The sequence below is a fragment of the Triturus cristatus genome, chromosome 9, assembly GCF_964204655.1.
Source record: "Triturus cristatus chromosome 9, aTriCri1.1, whole genome shotgun sequence".
Lineage (NCBI taxonomy): Eukaryota > Metazoa > Chordata > Amphibia > Caudata > Salamandridae > Triturus > Triturus cristatus.
In genome coordinates, this window is record NC_140592.1 from 806,529,548 (window position 1) to 806,552,267 (window position 22,720).

The window sequence follows — 22,720 nt, forward strand, 5'->3', positions numbered from 1 at the left end:
GATTTGAGTAACTTTACCCTGGTTGTGGTCTCTAATCATCCCTTCCCAATTAAAAATTGCATTGAGACTGATTCAAGCACTTAATTGAGAATGAAATCCTACTAGAGATGCATAGGTCAGACTTTATGCCAGGACACAGCACTGAATCTGCAACTTTAAAAGAAGAATAAAAAAACATGATATTTAGCTAATATATTTTGAAAACTGTCATGTAAGATGTTGTTAGGATACAATAGGATTTAGGCTATGTTATGCTATGTTATAAACCTTTGTTTAGTGCACAGTCTGGCCTGTCAACACTATATTGACTAAAAATAGGTACATGTCTGCTTACTGTTGGAATTAATAGATCTAAGAATCATATTTGCGATTTTGCCTCACAATTTCGATGAGTCTCAAAAATGCAATAAGATAATGTCTCTAAATATATGCATATTGTAAGTTTACAGAAGTGCTACTGCATGTATATCTCAGTGGCTAAAATCCCCTTTAGATGGACCGCATTGTGGAAATGTGCAAAAGCTCGTTTTTGTCACCTAAAGTTAAATATATATGTATATATTTTAATATGTATTTATAATAATTAAAAGTGCTGTATAGAATTAGTTAAGTGTAAGGAAATTATATTTGAAGAAAAACAATATAACATTAATTTATAAATTCAAAAAGGTAGTTAAAATATTTATGATGAAATAATATATATTTCTTATTTTTAGATTTTTCTAAACATTACATTAAATGTATTTATATTTTTCACTAATTTAAATAATTTATCTTATTTCCTATGGGGTTTTATTTTAAGTCCCTGCTTTCACCATTTTCCATGGAATGTTGTTGCAGTACATACTCCAGCTCTTAGCTGGGATTAATTTACTCTTGTTTTGGGTCCCTTTTGGCTGTGGTAACCTTAGAAGTGCAGTTTGTGAATAGCAGTGGGGTTATTCGTTTGTGGGTGGGTATCTGTCCCTCCTAAACCCCTCCCTTAACCTCCCTAAATCCATCCTTACTCCTTCCTAAACCCATCTCATTTAGTGGTAAGTATGTCCCTTTTTCCAGCAACTCCTCCTGGTCCCTCCCACATTTACTATTAAGCAGTAAATTTACATGGGCAAGGCTCTCACCACAGAAAATATAGGATAAATGAAGGTGGAGATTTGCACACGGAGGTTTGTGAGTAGCATTTGGTATTGCTTTAGTAGTACTAATGTATTGCTACTAAAGTACTACAAAATGCAGTGTGTGAATGCCCCAGAATGTAAGCATTCAGAAGTCCCATCTAAAGCACATAGCCCCAAACATCCTAATTCTGTGAATCAGATTCAGGAAATGTTCACCTTTAAATATTTTTTTGCACATTTAAGATTCAATTACATGTGCATGAAAATGTGTAAATCAAAGGAAAAGGAAAGTCCACCAGATGTTTTTTTTCTATGTTAATGAGAAAGCAGATTCTTTGTAGAAGAGCTCAGAGATTGAGACAGGGACAAAGGAAAAATGTTGCAGAGAAATAGGGGCTAGAACTTTTAAACCTTTGTGTGAAATATAATTAGACCCCATAAATGAATTTGCAAACTCTTGGACAACCACTGCAGTATAATATGGTTCTAATTCATGGGAAAAGTCATATTGTATACTGCCTCTCTAAAACGTGATCCTTTATGACATCTGTTCCAAAGGGTATGGAAATAGAGTTTAGTTGGTATTATAGTTGTAGAAATAGTGACTTTTATGCGATACAGAAAAATATGACCAACATATGAAGTTTCAGATGCAGAAATCAGATTTTTGTGTAGGTGTTTTCCTGTGTGGCAAAGTAATGCTAGATCTTTAACCACAGTGGTGTGGTTTAGGTTATTAATACGAGTGCGAAATGTTCCATGTTCAAGATTTTTCTTGATTACAGAAAAAATAATCTTAATTTGTTAGGTCTGGCTTAGCACCACAGCTGTCAGTATAACTATTGTTATCAATACTTAGAAAATATACTTATCATTAGCTTTGAATCCAACCTGAGTATTCATACTCTCTCACAACCTATTGGTTGTTTTCTGTATCATTCCACCTTCCAGCAATTGCTTCAACTGGAATGCATGAGGGACTATTTTGCATAGGAAAGTACACTCAGTCATTGTGCACTTTGTCATATTCAATTCTTCATCTCCCATAAGCATTCTATACCAGGGGTCTCCAACCTTTTTTAGTAGTGAAAGCTATTTCTGCCCAAGGGAATTTCTCCTGAGCTACTAGTAAATGTTATCCCTGTAAAATAATGACCATGTATGTTAACATTACATTATGATCACCCATAGCAGGATTATTAGTAGTGATCACCAAAGCATTTCAAGTGAGGTTACCAGAAGAAATGACAAGAAAACACTTACCAATATGAAATGCTTCCACCTAACTAATGAAATAAGTCACAGAATCATAAAGGATATAGTAATATGTTTTCCCATCTCAACTTGAATTATCATTCAATTATCAACTTTAAATGTGCTTTGGAGGTGCATATTAGATTCAGAAAACACACATTTGTTTCTATCAAATACCACTATCCATTTTGGACAAAGAAACCCAATTTTCCAGAACAAAAACATTATTTGCCAGTCTAAGAATGGCCAATATGTCAGGGTTGATCTTTATATGCCCTTGGAACTATTATGCCAGCTCTACGGACCCCAACCAAGCAGCCAACAACCTCACACAGTGGATCACCAACCGCGCTAACGACCTCGCACCTCAGAAAAACCATCCCAACAGGCCCAAAGGCAAGACAGCCCCCTGGTTCAACAACGACCTCAAGAACTCCAAGAAGAACTGCCGCAACCTCGAGAAAGCCTGGCGAAAAAACCCGACTACAGACAACATGAACGCCCTCAAGCACGCCTCCCGCAAACACCACCAGCTCATCCACACCACCAAGAGGACAGCATTCAAGGAACGTCTAGACAACAACGCACACAACAGCAAGGAACTCTTCAGCATCGTCAAAGAGCTCTCCAACCCCAGCGCCGGAAACAATGACGTCACTCCCTCACAAGACCTCTGCGACTCACTCGCCTCGTTCTTTCACCGCAAGATCGCCGACATACACAACAGCTTCGGTGCACAGACCACGCACCCAACCACCGAACCGATGCCCCCCACCACCACCCTCCACGCCTGGACCCCGGTCAGCACCACAGACACCATCCACACGATGAACACCATCCACTCCGGATCACCAACCGACCCATGACCCCACCACGTCTTCAACAAGGCCGACTCCGTCATCGCACCCCAACTCTGAGACATCATCAACTGCTCCTTCAACACCGCCACCTTCCCGGAGAGCTGGAAGCATGCCGAACTCAGCGCCCTCCTGATGAAACCATCAGCAGACCCCACCGACCTCAAGAACTACCGCCCCATCTCGCTCCTCCCGTTTCCTGCCAAAGTCATCGAGAAGACCGTCAACAGACAGCTTGCCGCCTTCCTCGAGACGAACGGAGACCTCGACCACTCGCAGTCCGGCTTCCGAGCCAACCACAGCACCGAGACCGCCCTCATCGCAGCCACTGACGACATCCGAGCCCTGCTCGACAACGGGGAAACAGCGGCCCTCATCCTCCTAGACCTCTCTGCAGCGTTCGATACTGTCTGCCACCGCACCCTAGTGCAGCGCCTCAGCAACATCAGTATCCAAGAGAAGGCTCTAGAGTGGATCATCTCATTCCTTGCCGGAAGAACCCAGAGAGTCCGCCTCCCCCCATTCAGATCCGAGGCCACCGAAGTCATCTGCGGCGTACCACAAGGATCATCACTCAGCCCCACCCTCTTCAACGTCTACATGAGCCCCCTCGCAGCCATCGCACGCCAACACAACCTCAACATCATCTCCTCTGCCGACGACACCCAGCTGATCCTCTCCCTCACCAACAACCCAGCCACCGCCAGAACCAACCTACACGAAGGGATGAAAGACGTAGCCGAGTGGATGATGAACAGCCGCCTGAAACTGAACTCAGACAAGATGGAAGTCCTCATCCTTGGACCATCACCCTCTGCCTGGGACGACTCCTGGTGGCCCCCTGCCCTGGGCAGCGCACCCAAACCAACGGACCACGCATGCAACCTGGGCTTCATCCTGGACTCCTCCCTCTCAATGACCAGACAAGTCAACGCCGTCTCATCATCATGCTTCAACATCCTACGCATGCTCCGAAAGATCTTCCGATGGATCCCCACCGAAACCAGGAAGACGGTCACCCAGGCACTCATCACCAGCCGCTTGGACTACGGTAACACCCTCTACACCGGAACCACATCCAAACTACAGAAAAGACTCCAACGCATCCAGAACGCCTCCGCACGACTCATCCTGGACATCCCCGTCACAGCCACATCTCCGGACACCTGAAAGACCTGCACTGGCTCCCCGTCAGCAAGAGAATCACGTTCCGACTCCTCACCCACGCACACAAAGCCCCCCATGACCTGGGCCCCAGGTACCTCAACAACCGCCTGACCTTCTACATTCCCACCCGCCAGCTACGATCGTCCAGCCACGCCCTCGCCGCCGTTCCACGCATTTGAAGAGCCACCATGGGAGGAAGATCCTTCTCCTACCTGGCAGCCAAGTCATGGAACTCCCTCGTCATCCACCTCCGTCTTACCCAAGACCACCTCTCCTTCAGGAAGCATCTCAAGACCTGGCTGTTCGAGCAGTAGCGGACCCCCCTTCCCCTAGCGCCTTGAGACCCTCCGAGTGAGTAGCGCGCTTTACAAATATCTTGATTGATTGATTGATGCCATGAATGAGCACAAGTATGGCAGAGAATTACTCCTTTTGATGAGTAGTATACACTTTTGGTAGTGCTTGGCATCACTCACAGCTTCCAGGGAATTACACTGTTTGTTAGGGAGGGACACAATGTCTCACACACACAGATACACACATAAGTGTGAACACATGCATACACACACACAGATCAACATATATGAGGCTACGATTTTTTCAGCTCTGGATCCACACCACGATCTCCTCAGTTATTAGGCTGATCATGCACCCACACAACATATTCTATCTCTGGCTCCTGAAGTCCCACAATTCAGTGGGTCAACACTGATTACTGTTACTTCAAGCACTCTTTTGTTCACACATATGGTGTGACTGATAGAGCAGAGCCTACAACATGGTTAATCTCCTTGTAACTTAGCTAGATTGAGAGTGGTGGAGATGGTCTTGTTAGCAGACCTCATAGGCTGACACAGTGTGTGTTTGGGCGTAATGAGCCTCTACTATTGGTTTGGCTGACTGTCACCCAAGGGCATTAACATTAGCAGTGTTGCTTTCTTTTTTGGCATAGACTTTTTGAATGAGGTACTGGGTTTGTCTTCACATCTGAGAGAAACTTTGAGGGTGCTGGTCAGCTACCAGTAGCTCCTAAGCTACTCATTAGCGATCCCTGTTCTATACAATGTTTTTATGTTATGTTTTTCCCAGTGTTGGCGGAAATACCAACCAATGTCATAGCATAGTTATTGATCTCGAAAGGCCAAATCAAGGGTGGTGCGACCTCAAAGTGTAAATAAAAGGGAACTTCTATTGCCTAAGCAGGGCGAGTAAGAGAGAGACAGCCAGAGACAGAGAGTCTCACTCATTTAAAGAGTATATCCACAATAGACTTTGGCACAGATTCACAAAGGTAAAGTGAGAAGAAAGTCAAACTTTATGACTTTCAATATTCACAAAGGGTATTTACAACCCGTAAAAGGCCTTTGTGAATACCGGAAGTCAAACTTTACTTTTGGTATTCACAGAGAGCATTTACGAGTAAGTTCTTTCCTCTAAGTTTACCTTTACGAATTGGGGCCATAGCTTCTCTAACTTTCTGAGTACTATGATGCTTTATTGACGAGAATGTACAAGATCATAAACACCCATCAATTCTATTAGAGTAACCAAACTTTTAAAGAGACGTTTTACTATATTTCTTTGCTTATGTATAAATAAGGCTGTCTCACCTCAGAGGGATCTGCAGTAGTCAGAAAGCCATAGCCAGGAGGACCTCTGAAACATGGATGAAAAGAATATTGTCAAAAGTTGAAAAAACTTTACACATCTAAATCCAATATGTATATATCAAAATTACAGTATAAATCAATTTAGAAGCAAACCAATACTATTCTTCCATAGTAGGCATGCTAATTAAGAGGCTTCTATATTTAATACTGATTTTGTATAAGTTCTCAGATCAATACCGACCAGTGTAGCATTCTTACATAAGGTTCTTTCGCAGTCTCTTTATTTCCATTGGTTTAAACTCCAGCGGGTTATCTCAGAATTTCCAGAGCTCATATATATGTACTGCTAGCTACCAGCTTTGTCACAAATGTGATTGTTGTTGAAAAACAATCTTTGAGTTTTGTGTATGGATCATAGGGTCCTCTACAAATCCTGACTGTGAGGACAAGTGAGATATATATAATATACAGCAGTTCAAAGGAGTTAAGAACCATCAAAATGGTGGTGCAAATATGGGACTCTTGGGGTGTGACACCCACCAAGTAAATGCATTCCTGGTTTCGAAGTTGGGCCTGGGGGCTCTGAGTAAGGTTTACTATGCCTCTGTCGGTTTTTCTCGTCATCCTGATTTCACTAAGAGGTTCGCCAGTAGGTAGTTATAGTTAGGACCTATTTTCCATAGGAAATCCGCAACATTCTATTTGGAATAACGTTGGCGCCGATTGACGAATCTTCGCAAAATTTTCCAAACTTTTGGCCAGCTCCGGTCCGCTCCTATCCTGAAAATTTCCCGGTGATTCGTAAAGCGGAGGCCGAGAAAAAAGAGGAGGTCCCAAAACGCATTTTCCCCATGCATTTTCCCATAGGACATGTTGACGCAGCTACAGCCCGAACTGATGAACGGAATTACACCGAATTTGGCAAAGAGGTAGTCCTCAGTTAGGACTCGTGCCTTTTGCTTAAATGGTGCAAATCCGTTCAGTAGTTCCTGAGAAAATTAGAGTTAAAAAGATAGATATATCTGGGCGGAGCCTAACCACACATCTCATCGTGAGATCTGATTGGCTGTCAGTACTTCATCCAAGAAGTGTTGGCAGCCATCTTGGGACCAATATACATGATAGCACCTCATTAAAAAGCATTGCAGTTAATAGAAGGTTTTAAGACTTTAGTTACATTATAAAACATTTGTTGATGGTACCATACTCATTTTAGGAATTGTGGTGTGTTCTAAGGTGATTTTACCATGTGGAAAAGCCTTCTGCTGTGATATCATGAATCATGTTTGAGAGAAAACTATTTTCTCATGCTTTTCCCACAGAGGTTTGGAAGGTGATCTATAAGCTAAACTGAGAGCATATTTTCTGTAAATTCACATTATCTTTCTCAGTCATGTGAGAATGCAGTCTGACATTCTCAGTAAAACATGTACATCCAACAAGGGCAGAGACTGTCAGTTGATTCCTTTGTGTTCTACTGCAGCTTCCCAGAGTGTTCTAAAGAACAACTAGAGCGCTAACAGTCCTACTTATGACACACGTATTGCACACCTGAAGCCATCTTAATTGGAATAAAGTGGTAAATGGTGGTAAATCTTGAAACATTTAATTTAACAAGCATTTGCAATGCAATAGGTCTCGCAATTATAAGAGTTTGAGCTATTGGCATTGTAAAATTACAATTCCTTTTATTTATGTTTTTGTCTTTAAACAAACAAAAGGCATTGTCATTTAAAATGTCAGTAGCATAAACTCGCATAAAAGCAGTGTGTGGAGTGCAGCATTGTGCGGCGTGCAGCAGATGTGTGCGGCGTGCAGCAGATGTGTGCGGCATGCAGCAGTGTGCGGCGTGCAGCAGTGTGCGGCGTGCAGCAGTGTGCGGCGTGCAGCAGTGTGTGGCGTGCAGCAGTGTGTGACGTGCAGCGTCATGCAGCAGTGTGTGGCGTGCTGCAGTGTGTGGCGTGCTGCAGTGTGTGGCGTGCTGCAGTGTGCAGTGTGCGGCGTGCAGCATTGTGCGGCGTGCAGCATTGTGCGGCGTGCAGCAGTGTGCGGCGTGCAGCAGTGTGAGGCGTGCAGCAGTGTGAGGTGTGCAGCAGTGTGTGGCGTGCAGCGGCATGCAGCAGTGTGTGGCGTGCAGCAGTGTGTGGCGTGCTGCAGTGTGGGGCCTGCAGCAGTGTTTCATGTAGCAGTGTGCGGTGTGCAGCATTGTGCAGCGTGCAGCAGTGTGCGGCATGCAGCAGTGTGTGGCCTGCAGCAGTGTGTGGCATGCAGCGGCATGCAGCAGTGTGTGGCCTGCATCAGTGTGTGGCGTGTAGCAGTGTTACGTGTGCAGCAGTGTGTGGCCTGAAAGTGTAGGCGTCACATGTCATTCATACCGGTAGGCAGTATAGTTTGGTGTGGAGAAGAACAAACTCAGAGTCGAAAAAGAAACAGCATAATTGAGAGTTTTCTTTAATAAAAAAAATCGATTTCTAGCCAAATTAACCCTTTTTGCAACATTAATCAATGTTCTAATGTATACTTTGCAGTGTGTATGCAGTTCTATGATGAAAGTTAATAGCTCACTATTCTATATTAGGACTTTAAGTTATAAATTGCAAGTAACAAAAAAGATGTCAATTTTGAAAGCAGTAATCTGCTGACCTGTTTACATCATATGCACTCTGTAATCTGCTTGGTACACGTTCTTTGCAGCAGGCATATTAACCCTCTGCACTAGCTTCACCAAAGTCAAAACCTCAACTTTACAAAACCGTGATCTCTCTCCAGGAAGATAACTAATCACACGAGTTTTCTTGACATTAATGTGTGCAATGCAATAGGTCTCGCAATTATAAGAGTTTGAGCTATTGGCATTGTAAAATTACAATTCCTTTTATTTATGTTTTTGTCTTTAAACAAACAAAAGGCATTGTCATTTAAAATGTCAGTAGCATAAACTCGCATAAAAGCAGTGTGTGGAGTGCAGCATTGTGTGGCGTGCAGCAGATGTGTGCGGCGTGCAGCAGATGTGTGCGGCGTGCAGCAGTGTGCGGCATGCAGCAGTGTGCGGCGTGCAGCAGTGTGTGGCGTGCAGCAGTGTGTGGCGTGCAGCGTCATGCAGCAGTGTGTGGCGTGCTGCAGTGTGTGGCGTGCTGCAGTGTGTGGCGTGCTGCAGTGTGCAGTGTGCGGCGTGCAGCATTGTGCGGCGTGCAGCAGTGTGCGGCGTGCAGCAGTGTGCGGCGTGCAGCAGTGTGAGGCGTGCAGCAGTGTGAGGCGTGCAGCAGTGTGTGGCGTGCAGCGGCATGCAGCAGTGTGTGGTGTGCAGCAGTGTGTGGCGTGCTGCAGTGTGGGGCCTGCAGCAGTGTTTCATGTAGCAGTGTGCGGTGTGCAGCATTGTGCAGCGTGCAGCAGTGTGCGGCATGCAGCAGTGTGTGGCCTGCAGCAGTGTGTGGCATGCAGTGGCATGCAGCAGTGTGTGGCCTGCATCAGTTTGTGGCGTGTAGCAGTGTTACATGTGCAGCAGTGTGTGGCCTGAAAGTGTAGGCGTCACATGTCATCCATACCGGTAGGCAGTATAGTTTGGTGTGGAGAAGAACAAACTCAGAGTCGAAAAAGAAACAGCATAATTGAGAGTTTTCTTTAATAAAAAAAATCGATTTCTAGCCAAATTAACCCTTTTTGCAACATTAATCAATGTTCTAATGTATACTTTGCAGTGTGTATGCAGTTCTATGATGAAAGTTAATAGCTCACTATTCTATATTAGGACTTTAAGTTATAAATTGCAAGTAACAAAAAAGATGTCAATTTTGAAAGCAGTAATCTGCTGACCTGTTTACATCATATGCACTCTGTAATCTGCTTGGTACACGTTCTTTGCAGCAGGCATATTAACCCTCTGCACTAGCTTCACCAAAGTCAAAACCTCAACTTTACAAAACCGTGATCTCTCTCCAGGAAGATAACTAATCACACGAGTTTTCTTGACATTAATGTGAGGCCTGGTAATTGCAGGCGGAAAGAAACGCTGCAGCAGGTGCTTCAAAAGCTTTAAAAAATTTAATACACGGCGCCCCCAGGAAGCCATCACCCGGTGCGGTGGCACCGGTCGCACCACCCTAAAGCCGGCCCTGAGTCATTCTGCTGGCAGTTTCTTACGAGGCCGGTAACCCGTACATCTCCAAGAAGGTGAAAGGTTGGATAGCAGCACATTCCTTCCTATAAGATGTGGGGGTGGGAGGTTCCAGGCGCTTTCAACAGTGTAAGCGATACTTTCTTCCGTAGGGGAAACCTTTAGAGTTGAAATAACGGGGACATGGACTCGAGTCCCAAACACAAAATACCCTGGTCTCCTCCTGCTCCCCTCGCCAGTCACCCTCTGTGCATTCCCCGCGCCCCACCTGAACCTGTGCTCTCTGTGCTGACGGGCTGTCAGAGAGAGAGAGTCCCGTCAGCGCTGCCCGGAATTATTTTATGATATAGCGACAGTGGGAAACAGCTCCGGTTTTCTACTTTGACTGCGTCACAGCAGTGAATGAATACCCAGGGTTAGAATCTGCTTATTCACGCTACAGTGAAGCCATACATCACAAAACCACCAAACCACAGCACACAAAGTGGGGTGACAAAGACCAGTGTCCGACGTGTGAATAGATATATGTTTGGTTAAAGCTGTTTTTAGCACAAGCAGAACGTGGCATAATCTTCTTCTCGCACGGCCTCACTAGGTTTCTCGATAGGGCCTGAAGTGTGAGGTACATAAACCGTTCTTGTATTATTACGATGCACATGGAAAGGTTAGTCCGGTGTTAATATTACTCAAATATATTATGTAATCTTAGAGATAACGAGAAGTGCTGAATGAGTTCCTGTGCACGTCTTGGAGTCGGAGGCGAGGCAGCCTGGGCGGAGGTGTCGAGCAGCTGAGAGGGCCGCGGGCCAGCCATGGCGCCGCTTCAAGGGAGACGGCCAATAGCTCTGGAATGTGAACAGAGGAGCTCGGCTCCTTCCTTTCATAGACACAAGCCCCCCGCCACGAAAGTAAATGGTACCGCTCTGCGTGCCTGGAGACAGCAACACCCGTCTCCAGAATGGAACAAAGCTTCAGAGGGGCGGCACTGCGGCGGGCTATCGAGTAAATCTCTCGCAGGAAGTGGGATAAGGGAGGGGGTAGGGGAGAGAGGCAATGCAGGCTGGCAAATGGAGAGCACTTTTTGCGGGCGGCCGTGCGGCCGCGAAAGTGAAAGAAAACCAATGCTTTCAGGCTGCCAAATGGTGCGCGCGCCCGGAGCACATGCACTGTAGTTGGCGGCCTGAAATGCACTCGTTTCCACTTCCAAAAGCGCTTACTATAAGTCTCGCCAGAGCAGCGCTAACGCGCTGTCTCAGGCGAGACCTAAAAAGGAACAAAATGAGGGGGTTCATTTTGCCATAGAAAGTATGATTAGTGCTGCAGAAAGAAAAATGAGGGCACATTTTGAGTGACTTCTCAAATCCTCTTCTATTTCATTAAAAAATTCTGACATGCAGACTGAAACATGCACTTTCAAAACCAGCAGCAGACTTCCCTGGTAAGCAGTACCTTTACTACAGTGATCTAATAAGCAAATAGAGTGCTAACATTCTGAATTTATGGCAAATGTGTGACACATCTGAATGCCTTCTTGATGGAATCAAAGTAAAAAACTGAAAGTATTTCCTACTGAGGAGACTGTAGTAAATGAGGAAATTAGGAAACATCATAACAAATAAGTCTCCCAATATAGCCACCAGAGACAAAAGAACCCAAATGTAGCCCAAATATCACCCAGATGTAGCTCAAGTATAGCCCAATGACAGAATGTCCCAGAGTGTTCTAACGAACAACTAGAGCGCTAACAGTCTAAGACTTCCCTGGTGAGCGGTAGCTTTACTACAGTGATCTAATGAGCAACTAGAGTGCTAACATTCCGAATTTATGGCAAATGTGTGACATATCTGAATGCCTTCTTGATGGAGTGAAAGTAAAAAACCTGAAAGTATTTCCTACTGAGGAGACTGTTGTAAATGAGGAAATTAGGAAACTTCAAAACAAATAAATCTCCCAAGATGCCCACCAGAGACAAAAGAGCCCAAATGTAGCACAAATATCACCCAGATGTAGCCCAAGTATAGCCCAATGACAGAATGTCCCAGAGTGTTCTTAAGAAAAACTAGAGCGCTTCCTGTCTTACTTATGACAAAAGTATGGCACACCTGAAGCCATCTTGATTGGAATAAAGTGGTAACACTTAAAACATTTAATTTACAAAGGAACCAAATGAGGGGGTTCATTTTGCCATAGAAATTATGATTAGTGCTGCAGAAAGAAAAATGAGGGCACATTTTGACTTCTCAAATCCTCTTCTATTTCATTAAAAAATTCTGACATTCAGACTGAAACATGCACTTTGAATACCAGCAGCAGACTTCTGTGGTGAGCAGTAGCTTTACTACAGTTATCTAATGAGCAACTAGAGTGCTAACATTCAGACTTTATGGCAAATGTGTGACATATCTGAATACCTTCTTGATGGAATCAAAGTAAAAAACTGAAAGCATTTCCTACTGAGGAGACTGCAGTAAATGAGGAAATTAGGAAACTTCATAACAAATAAATCTCCCAAGATGGCCACCAGAGACAAAAGAGCCCAAATGCAGCACAAATATCACCCAGATGTAGCCCACATGTAGCCCAATGACAGAAGTGTGCAAAACACTTATTTTATGTGTATTTGCAGTTTTATATTGTGCAGACTTGTCAGGTATTGGAGTGCTTTACATGAGCATTGGTTACATCACACAAGATCAAATTCATTTTGGTTGTAGACATGGGGAGATTAAGTGATTTGAACAGAATCACAGAATGTTGAGCTGAAGCAGAAACTCCAACCTGGTTCCCCAGTTGCAAAGTCTGCAGCTCTGGAAGTAACACCACATCCTCTCCCCTAGGTGCAACATGTAATCAAGTGGTCAACTGGATAAAAAAACATAAAGATTACAAATAATTTAAAAGTTCTTTGTCGCTATTTGAAAACTCAGAAAATATGTCCTCATTGTAGTTTTTTAGAGCACTAACCATAATTTTGATGCAAATAAGACCCTCTCATATATGTAATTTCTAAAGGAAATGCTCTAGGTATTACAGTTTTGATTGCATCAAGATGACGTCAGACGTTCCACACTTTTGTAATAAATATAGAATGTTAGCAATCTAGTTGTTCATTGGGATACTGTTGAGAGGCAGAGGCCAGGGGCACGGACTCTGAAAATTGAAGGCAGGTAGGAGAGTGCAGAGGCAACAATTTGACCCCACTGGGCAGGCAGGAAGGGCAGTGGCAGCACAGCAGACTATGGAGGGCAGTGGAAAGGGGGGCAGGGGCAACAAACCAACAATACAGGAGTGGCAAGAGAGGCTGTGGCAATATAATAGACCATTGTGGGCAGAAGGAAGAGGCAGTGGTAGTACAACCATACATGCCATCAGACCCGTTTCAACCAGGAAACGTCCAATGTTTTTAAGCTCAAATGGGCTTTATTTGATCTGTCTCCTGTCTACAATCTCCTCTTTTTCAATGTAACTCAAAGGGGAAAATCAATACCCCAGTTCTTTTTCAAAATCTCCCTCTTACCAAGTTCAAATTGTTCGCAAGTATGGTACATTGGATCATGGTAGGCAGGAGGAATTGGGGTAGGGACATGGACTCGGATAACAGAGGACAGGAGGGACATGGAGAGGTGCACCAAACTGACCCTGCAGAGCAGGCATCAGGGTTTGCAGCAGCACAATACACCACACAGCGCATGCGGGACGGGAGTGCAGCACAACAATCCATAGAAAGCAATAGGGAGGGGACAGGACCATGCACATGGACAACAGAGAACAGAGGGGAAAGAGGCAATGGTAGCTAGCTGACCATAATGGACAGACAGGAGAGAAAGCTGCAGCATAACAGACCATAAATGGCAGGAGGGACGGATCAGGGGCATTACAATGGAACAGACAAGCCAGGAGGGAGGGAATAGGGGTCTGCACATGGAAACAGAGGGCTGGGGGCAAGGGGGCAGGGCAGGAGCAGCAAGATGACCTTGGAGGTCAGGCAGGATGGGCACTAGAAACAAGACATACCATGGAGAGCAACAATGAGACTATGATGGCATACACACAGACCATGGTGGGGAGGTGGGAGGGGATCAGGGGCAGCTAGATGACCACACAGGGAAGGTGGGAGGGGCCATGGCAGCACAGAAGACCATGCATGGCAAACAGAAGGGTTAGTGGCAGCACAATGGCTATGATGGGCAAGAAGGAGGGTGCAGGGGCATGCACAAAGGACCATGGAGGATAGAAGGGAGGGTCAGGACCTGGGCACAGACAAGAGAGTTCAGGGGAAGGCGCCTCACAACAGACCGCGCGGGGCAGGCAGAAGGGTGTGGCAGTAAAATGGACCATGGAGGACAGGAGGAAGGGGATAGGGGCATGGTATATGGACAGGCAGGGTGGAGGTGGCAGGGACAGGTTACAGTCATCTGACAATGCTAGGCAGGTGGGAGGGGAGTGGCAGCTCAACAGAACACTCAGAGTAGATAGGAGTGGCAGGTCCATGGAACATGGTGGGCAAAAAGGAAGGAGCAGGGGCATGCACAAAGACATCGGAGGGCAGGGGGAAGGAGCATAGGGGCAGCAAGCTAAGCACAGAGGCTAAGCAGGAGGTCAATGATGGGCCATAGAATTGGGCAATGGAGGGCAGGAGGAGTGGACTGGTACATCAATGCTAAATGGAGGGCAGTGGCAGCACATCAGACCATGCATGGCAAGAGGGAGGAGGCTAGTCCATGGATTCAGACAACAGAGGATAGGGAGGAGGTGGATGGGGCAGCAAGCTAACTGTTCAGAGAACATAGTTTATTAGGAACTTTATTGTTTTTAAAATGTGTGTCTGTGCGAACTACTTAAAATATGAACAAGTATGCAGCATAATCTCACTCTTATTCAGGAAGAAGAGGACGTTTGTGACTGTGACTGTGACTCCGGGCTCACTTGGCAGAAACATCCCCTGACCCTCCACCCCCATCGCAAAATGTAATGCCCGTGAAAAGGGTAGGTGGACGCAGTGTTATATAGAACATAGTCCTGAGAGCACAATTGAAAATGAAAACTAGATATAGTATAGATATAGTATATGGTATAAACTACGCACCAAAAAGTGTAATATAAGATGAACCGGGGCGTGAAATATAATATGCAATAAATTGTGCGCAGTGACAGATTCATTGGAGAGCGCGAGATAGCACAGGCACTAGCGCGTGCTATGCGATATGCGCCTTGGAGTGTAATATGCACAGGGCAGTGTTATGTAACCTAACTAGTCTCTAAAGTTATAATATAAAATATGTGCTGGGGAGTGTAACGTTGCATATGCACTGTGACTAAGATATGGATCCCAGATTGTAATATGTATGGCATAGCGCTGTGCGTTATAACATAGGCATCGAGGAAGGCACGTTAGATGGGGCAATATAACCCGTGCGAAGGCAAGTGTGGCATGACATATTCACGGGGTGGTGTTACAGTGCACATGGGCTAGAGAGCGTCATAGCATACGCACTAGCTGGTGGAATACAGCACAGAGGTGTGTGGCACTCGGCGGGCACTGGTGGGTGTAACACCGCATTGGGCTCAGCCAGGAGCACACTGTGACTCTCAAGTGAGGTTTGTCTCCTTTCCAGAGAGTAAAATAAAAAGTATCCGGCGGTGGATGTGTGTTTTATTAACGTGAGGGGGGTTTCTTGCATAGTTTGGTCGAATTTTTGTCGACTCCCCTTTGAATGGCTTGGTGTGCGTGTGTATTAAATGTGCCCGTCAATAGCTACCCATGTTTGTATAAATAAATGACAAGGGTGTCTACTTGGAGAGTACCCACCGGCGGGGGCACCGGGATTAGGCACGGTAGGGCCCCAGACACGTCAGAGCTTCACTAGCGGTGTAAATACATTCCACGTGAATTAATTGTATGCATAGTCGCCTTTTAATGAATATCACGCAAATCGTCATGGTGATAGGTACATACAGTTTGTCCAGCATGTCCTAGGTGTTTCTATAAATATATATTTTTTAAAAATAATAAAAAACAAAGGCCGGCCCCGGGGGATGGGGTCCCCGGGGCCATAAGTGGCCTGAGGAGGGGGGCAACGCAGCCCCCCTCCTAAAGAATTAAAAAGAAAAAGGCCATGACCCGGGGGTTGGGGTCCCCGGGGCCGATTAAGGCCTTGGGAGGGCCAAATTAATTTTTTTCAACAAAAGAAATTAGGGTGCAGGCCCTGCGGGATGGGGTCCCCAGGGCCAATAAATTAGAAAGAGAAGGGGGGCCACACGGCCCTCCTTCTTAAAAAAATTAAATAAATAAAAGACCGGCATCGCGCCGGAGGCCACGCCCCCTCCTTGCAGCACTCTGCAAACGCGCCCCCTGGTCAGTTGTAAGTTGGGGAATTAATTCCCCTTCAATACTGAGGGTCCCTAACGGCCAACTAGCCCAACAGGTATCTCCAGTATGCGCCAGGGAGCTGCGTTGCAGACAGGTGTTCTGAGGCCACGCCCCTTTTTACACCTCTATGCAACGCAGCTCTGTGGCACTTACTGGAGGTACCTAGTGGGCTAGTTTGACCCTAGGGACCCTTAGGATTCAAGGGGACTTAATCTCTCAACTTAGAACAGCCACATGGCGTGTTTACACAGTGGTGAAGGGAGGGGACGGGGCCTGAGGTGACGTGTGCAAACACGCCCTGTGGCGCATTTTAAGTTGGGGAAATAATTTCCTTTCAATCCTAAGGGACCCTGGGGGCCAACTAGCCCACCAGGTGCTTCCAGTAAGGGCCACTGCTCTGCGTTGCAGAGAGGTGGTGCAGGCCGTGCCCCTTTTTACACCTCTCTGCAATGGCGCTTACTGGATGTACCTAGTGGGCTATTTTGCCCCTAGGGACCCTCAGGATTCAAGGGGACTTAATTTACCAACTTAAAAAACGGCCACAGGGCGTGTTTACAAAGTGGGGAAGGGAGGGGATGGGGCCTGAGGTGACGTGTGCAAACACGCCCTATGGCGCATTTTAAGTTGGGGAAATAATTCCCCTTCAATCCTGAGGGCCCCTGGGGGCTAACTAGCCCACCAGGTGCTTCCAGTAAGCGCCACTGAGCTGCATTGCAGCGAGGTGGTCCAGGCCGTGCCACTTTTTACACCTCTCTGCAACGCAGCTCTGTGGCGCTTACTGGAGTTACCTCGTGAGCTAGTTGGACCCTAGGGACCCTCAGGATTCAAATGAACTTTGTCTCCCAACTAAAAAGGGCCACAGGGCGTGTTTACACAGTGGTGAAGGGAGGGGACGGGGCCTGAGTTAACGTGTGCAAACAAGCCCTGTGGCGCGTTTTAAGTTGGGGAAATAATTCCCCTTCAATCCTGAGGGACCCTGGGGGCCAACTAGCCCACCAGGTGCTTCCAGTAAGCGCCACTGCGCTACGTTGCAGAGAGGTGGTCTAGGCTGTGCCCCTTTTTATATCTCTCTGCAACGCAGCTCTGTGGCGCTTACTGGAGGTACCTAGTGGTCTAGTTGGACCCTAGGGACCCTCAGGATTCAAGGGGACTTAATCTCCCAACTTAAAACGGCCACAGGGCATTTTTACACAGTGGGGAAGGAGGGGACGGGGCCTGAGGTGACGTGTGCAAACACGCCCTGTGGCGCATTTTAAGAGGTAGTTTTAATCCCCTGCCCTATTATATACTAGGGGCTTACAGAGGAGGTCATGCTAATCACAGGGGGACCCCAACGCATAGTGTTCCCTAGTGTATGTAGGTGTTTTCACTGTATTCTGAGTGTCTTTTAACATAGCACTGGCTCTAGGACTGGTTAGTCAGACTCAGTTACCACCAGTACCCGTCTGAAAAAGTTGAGGGTACAGGATGATTTTGCAACAAGGCCTCTTTCTGCTCTTCTGTTTGTTCTTTCTGCACGTTATCCTTCTTCCTGCACTTTTCTTCGTCTTTGAGGACTTCTGTTGCTTCTTTCTGCACTTCTTTTTTTTCTTTCCGTGCGTTTTTTCTTCTTTCTTCACATGTCCTATCTCTGTAGGCATAGTTAGAAATTAGCATTTAAAAAACCTTTGAAATTCACTGAAAAAAACATAGGTTTCAGGCACGTTATAGTTAGGAATTAGCATTTAAAAAACCTTAGAAATTCACTGAAAAAACCATAGGTTTCAGGGGCGTTATAGTTAGCTGGACTTTTCACTCGTACAAAACCATTGAAATTCCCCTGTTATAGTTAGTTCAGCTAACTATAACTCGCGCGCCCGCAATGCACTGCTGATGACGTCACATATTACATCACTCATGACATGGTCAGTGACATCACTCATGACATCACTGATGACATCTCAAATGACATCACTGATGACATCACTGATGACATCATCCTTGTGATAGAGTGGCAGACCTCCTCTCCCCCTAATATAACCTTTGATACACACATTCAAAAATAGAAAATAAAATTTTCAAAATAATGGACATACCAATACCAGTTACAACAACCTAATCAGTAATTCTAAGATCAACATACACATCCACTCATTCACCAACAGTCCTATACAGTCACTCACACATGTACTCACTCATCATATGTACTCGTACAGCTATACATCCTAGAGTCCATAGAGTTACTCACACACATAGTCACTCATGCTAATAAAGAATCAAACATCCATTTACTTGAATATACAGTTATACACACACCACCACACTTACTTCTACAGAAACTTACACATACTTAGTCTTTTAAACAATCACTTATAGAAACACATACTTATTCATACAGGAACTCTTTCAATCTCTCACTCTCACATATACTCACTTATATACACCAATAGTCACATATATTAGTTTAAAACATATGTAGTTACTCATAAAGACACTATTGAGACAGTCATTCACTCACTAACACACCCATGCACACACTCATCCACCCATACAGTCCTGCACACATGCTGTCTTCAACACATACAAACAGTGAGTCACTCATTCATGCACCTATGCACTACGTAATACCCCCCACCGAACCATACAGACACTCAGACACTCATACTGATACTCAAAAAACCAACTAATAACCTATATAGACACTCATGTAGCTACTCACCAACCCATGCAGCTACTTATACACAAAGTGAGAGACTGATACAGATATTTACATATTTAAACATTACGCACTAAGCCATGTATTCACTAAGATACACTTAATCAGTCAGTTATACAATCAATTTTTCAAAAACAAATCATCCATTTAAACACTTATATACCAATCGACCTTGAGATATACATATATAAAACATATGTAATTTTCAGACAAACACACATTCACTGGATGATGTCATCAGTGATGTCATTTGAGATGTCATCAGTGATATCATGAGTGATGTTACTGACCATGTCATGAGTGATGTAATATGTGACGTCATCAGCAGTGCATTGTGGGCGCGCGAGTTATAGTTAGCTGAACTAACTATAACAGGGGAATTTCAATGGTTTTGTACGAGTGAAAAGTCCAGCTAACTATAACGCCCCTGAAACCTATGGTTTTTTTCAGTGAATTTCTAAGGTTTTTTAAATGCTAATTCCTGACTATAACGTACCTGAAACCTATGGTTTTTTCAGTGAATATATATATATATATTATCTACTGGCGGTCGCCAGTTGATAGTTATAGTTAGGACCGTGTTTCCATAGGAAATCCGCAACATTCTATTTGGAATACCTTTGGCGCCGGTTGACGAATCCTCGCAAAATTTTCAAAATAGGTGGGGCGCTCCGCTCCGCTCCTACCCTGAAAGTCTCGGGGTGATTCGTCAAGCGGGGGCCGAGAAAAAAGGGGGGTCCCAAAACGTGTTTTCCCAATGAATTTTTCCATAGGACCTTTAGTCGAAGGTACAGCCCGAACGGCTGAACAGAATTACTTGAAATTTGGCAGAGAGGTAGTCCTCAGGTCAGGGAAGTGCCTTTTGCAGGTCTGGTGTCAATCTGTTCAGTAGTTCCTGAGAAAATCAAAAGTAAAATCATATATATATGTGGGCGGTGCCTAACCACACATCTCATCCTGAGATCTGATTGGCTGTCAGCACTTCATCCAAGAAGTGTTGGCAGCCATCTTGGGACCAATATACATGATAACACCTCATTAAAAAGCATTGCAGTTAATAGAAGGTTTTAAGACTTTAGTTACATTATAAATCATTTGTTGATGGTACCATACTCATTTTAGGAATTGTGGTATGTTCTAAGGTGATTTCACCATGTGAAAAAGCCTTCTGCTGGGATATCATGATTGAGAGAAAAATATTTTCTCATGCCTTTCCCACAGAGGTTTGGAAGGTGATCTATAAGCTAAACTGAGAGCTTATTTTCTGTAAATTCACATTATCTTTCTCAGTCATGTGAGAATGAAGTCTGACATTCTCAGTAAAACATGTACATCCAACAAGGGCAGAGACTGTCAGTTGATTCCTTTGTGTTCTACTGCAGCTTCCCAGAGTGTTCCAAAGAACAACTAGAGCGCTAACAGTCCTACTTATGATAAACGTATGGCACACCTGAAGCCATCTTGCTTGGATTAAAGTGGTAACTCTTAAAACATTTAATTTAAAAAGGAACAAAATGAGGGGGTTCATTTTTCCATTAAAAGTATGATTAGTGCTGCAGAAAGAAAAATTAGGGCACATTTTGAGTGACTTCTCAAATCCTCTTCTATTTCATTAAAAAATTCTGACATGCAGACTGAAACATGCACTTTCAATACCAGCAGCAGTTTTCCCTGGTGAGCAGTAGCTTTACTACAGTGATCTAATGAGCAAAAAGAGTGCTTACATTCTGAATTTATGGCAAACGTGTGACACATCTGAATGCCTTCTTGATGGAATCAAAGTAAAAAACTGAAAGTATTTCCTACTGAGGAGACTGCAGTAAATGAGGAAATTAGGAAACTTCATAACAAATAAGTCTCCCAAGATGGCCACCAGAGACAAAAGAGCCCAAATGTAGCCCAAATATCACCCAGATGTAGCCCAAGTATAGCCCAATGACAGAATGTCCCAGAGTGTTCTTAAAAACAACTAGAGCGCTTACTGTTTTCATTATGACAAAAGTATGGCACACCTGAAGCCATCTTGATTGGAATAAACTGGTAACACTTAAAACATTTAATTTAAAAAGGAACACAATGAGGGGGTTCATTTTGCCATAGAAATTATGATTAATGCTGAAGAAAGAAAATGAGGGCACATTTTGAGTGACTTCTCAAATCCTCTTCTATTTCATTAAAAAATTCTGACATGCAGACTGAAACATGCACTTTTAATACCAGGAGCAGACTTCCATGGTGAACAGTAGTTTTACTACAGTGATCTAATGAGCAACTAGAGTGCTAACTATCAGAATTTATGGCAAATGTGTGACATATCTGAATACCTTCATGATGGAATCAAAGTAAAAAACTGAAAGCATTTCCTACTGAGGAGACTGCAGTACATGAGGAAATTAGGAAACTTCATAACAAATAAATCTCCCAAGATGGCCACCGGAGACAAAAGAGCCCAAATGTAGCCCAAAATCACCCAGATGTAGCCCAAATATAGCCCAATGACAGAAGTGTGCAAAACACTTATTATTTTGTGTTTTTGCAGTGTTATATAGTGCAGACTTGTCAGGTATTGGAGTGCTTTACATGAGCATTGGTTACATCACACAAGAACAAATTCATTTTGGTTGTAGACATGGGGAGACTAAGTGATTTGACCAGAATCACAGAATGTCGAGCTGAAGCAGAAACTCCAACCTGGTTCCCCAGTTGCAAAGTCTGCAGTTCTGGAAGTAACACCACATCCTCTCCCCTAAGTGCAACATTTAATCAAGTGGTCAACTGGATAAAAAAACATAAAGATAACAAATAATTTAAAAGTGCTTTGTCGCTATTTGAAAACTCAGAAAATATGTCCTTATTTTAGTCTTTTAGAGCACTAACCATAATTTTGATGCAAATAAGACCCTCTCATATATGTAATTTCTAAAGGAAATGCTCTAGGTATTACAGTTTTGATTACATCAAGATGACGTCAGGCGTTCCACACTTTTGTAATAAATATAGAATGTTAGCAATCTAGTTGTTCATTAGGATACTGTTGAGAGGCAGAGGCCAGGGGCACGGACTCTGAAAATTGAAGGCATGTAGGAGGGTGCAAAGGCAACAATTTAACCACACTGAGCAGGCAGGAAGGGCCGTGGCAGCACAACAGACTATGGAGGGCAGTGGAAAGGGGGGCAGGGGCAACAAACCAACAATACAGGACTTGCAAGAGAGGCTGTGGCAATGTAATAGACCATTGTGGGCAGAAGGAAGAGGCAATGGTAGTACAACCATACATGCCAACAGACCCGATTCAGCCAGGCAACGTCCAATGGCTTTATTTGATCTGTCTTCTGTCTACAATCTCCTCTTTTTCAATGTAACTCAAAGGGGAAAATCAATACCCCAGTTTTTTTTCAAAATCACCCTCTTACCAAGTTAAAACTGTTCGCAAGTATGGTACATTGGATCATGGAAGGAAATGGGGTAGGGACATGGACTTGGATAACAGAGGACAGGAGGGACATGGAGAGGTGCACCAAACTGACCCTGCAGG

General features: G+C 44.5%; 1 protein-coding gene across 1 annotated transcript in view; it reads right to left on the reverse strand.

The window, feature by feature from the left end:
* LOC146798874 (coiled-coil domain-containing protein 170-like) overlaps positions 1 to 22,720 on the reverse strand; it is a 704,654-nt gene that overhangs the window by 623,201 nt on the left and 58,733 nt on the right. The window contains exon 3 of the mRNA XM_085626207.1: positions 6,007 to 6,052. Within this exon, the coding sequence (XP_085482333.1) occupies positions 6,007 to 6,052 (46 nt within the window). The remainder of the gene's footprint in view (positions 1 to 6,006; positions 6,053 to 22,720) is intronic.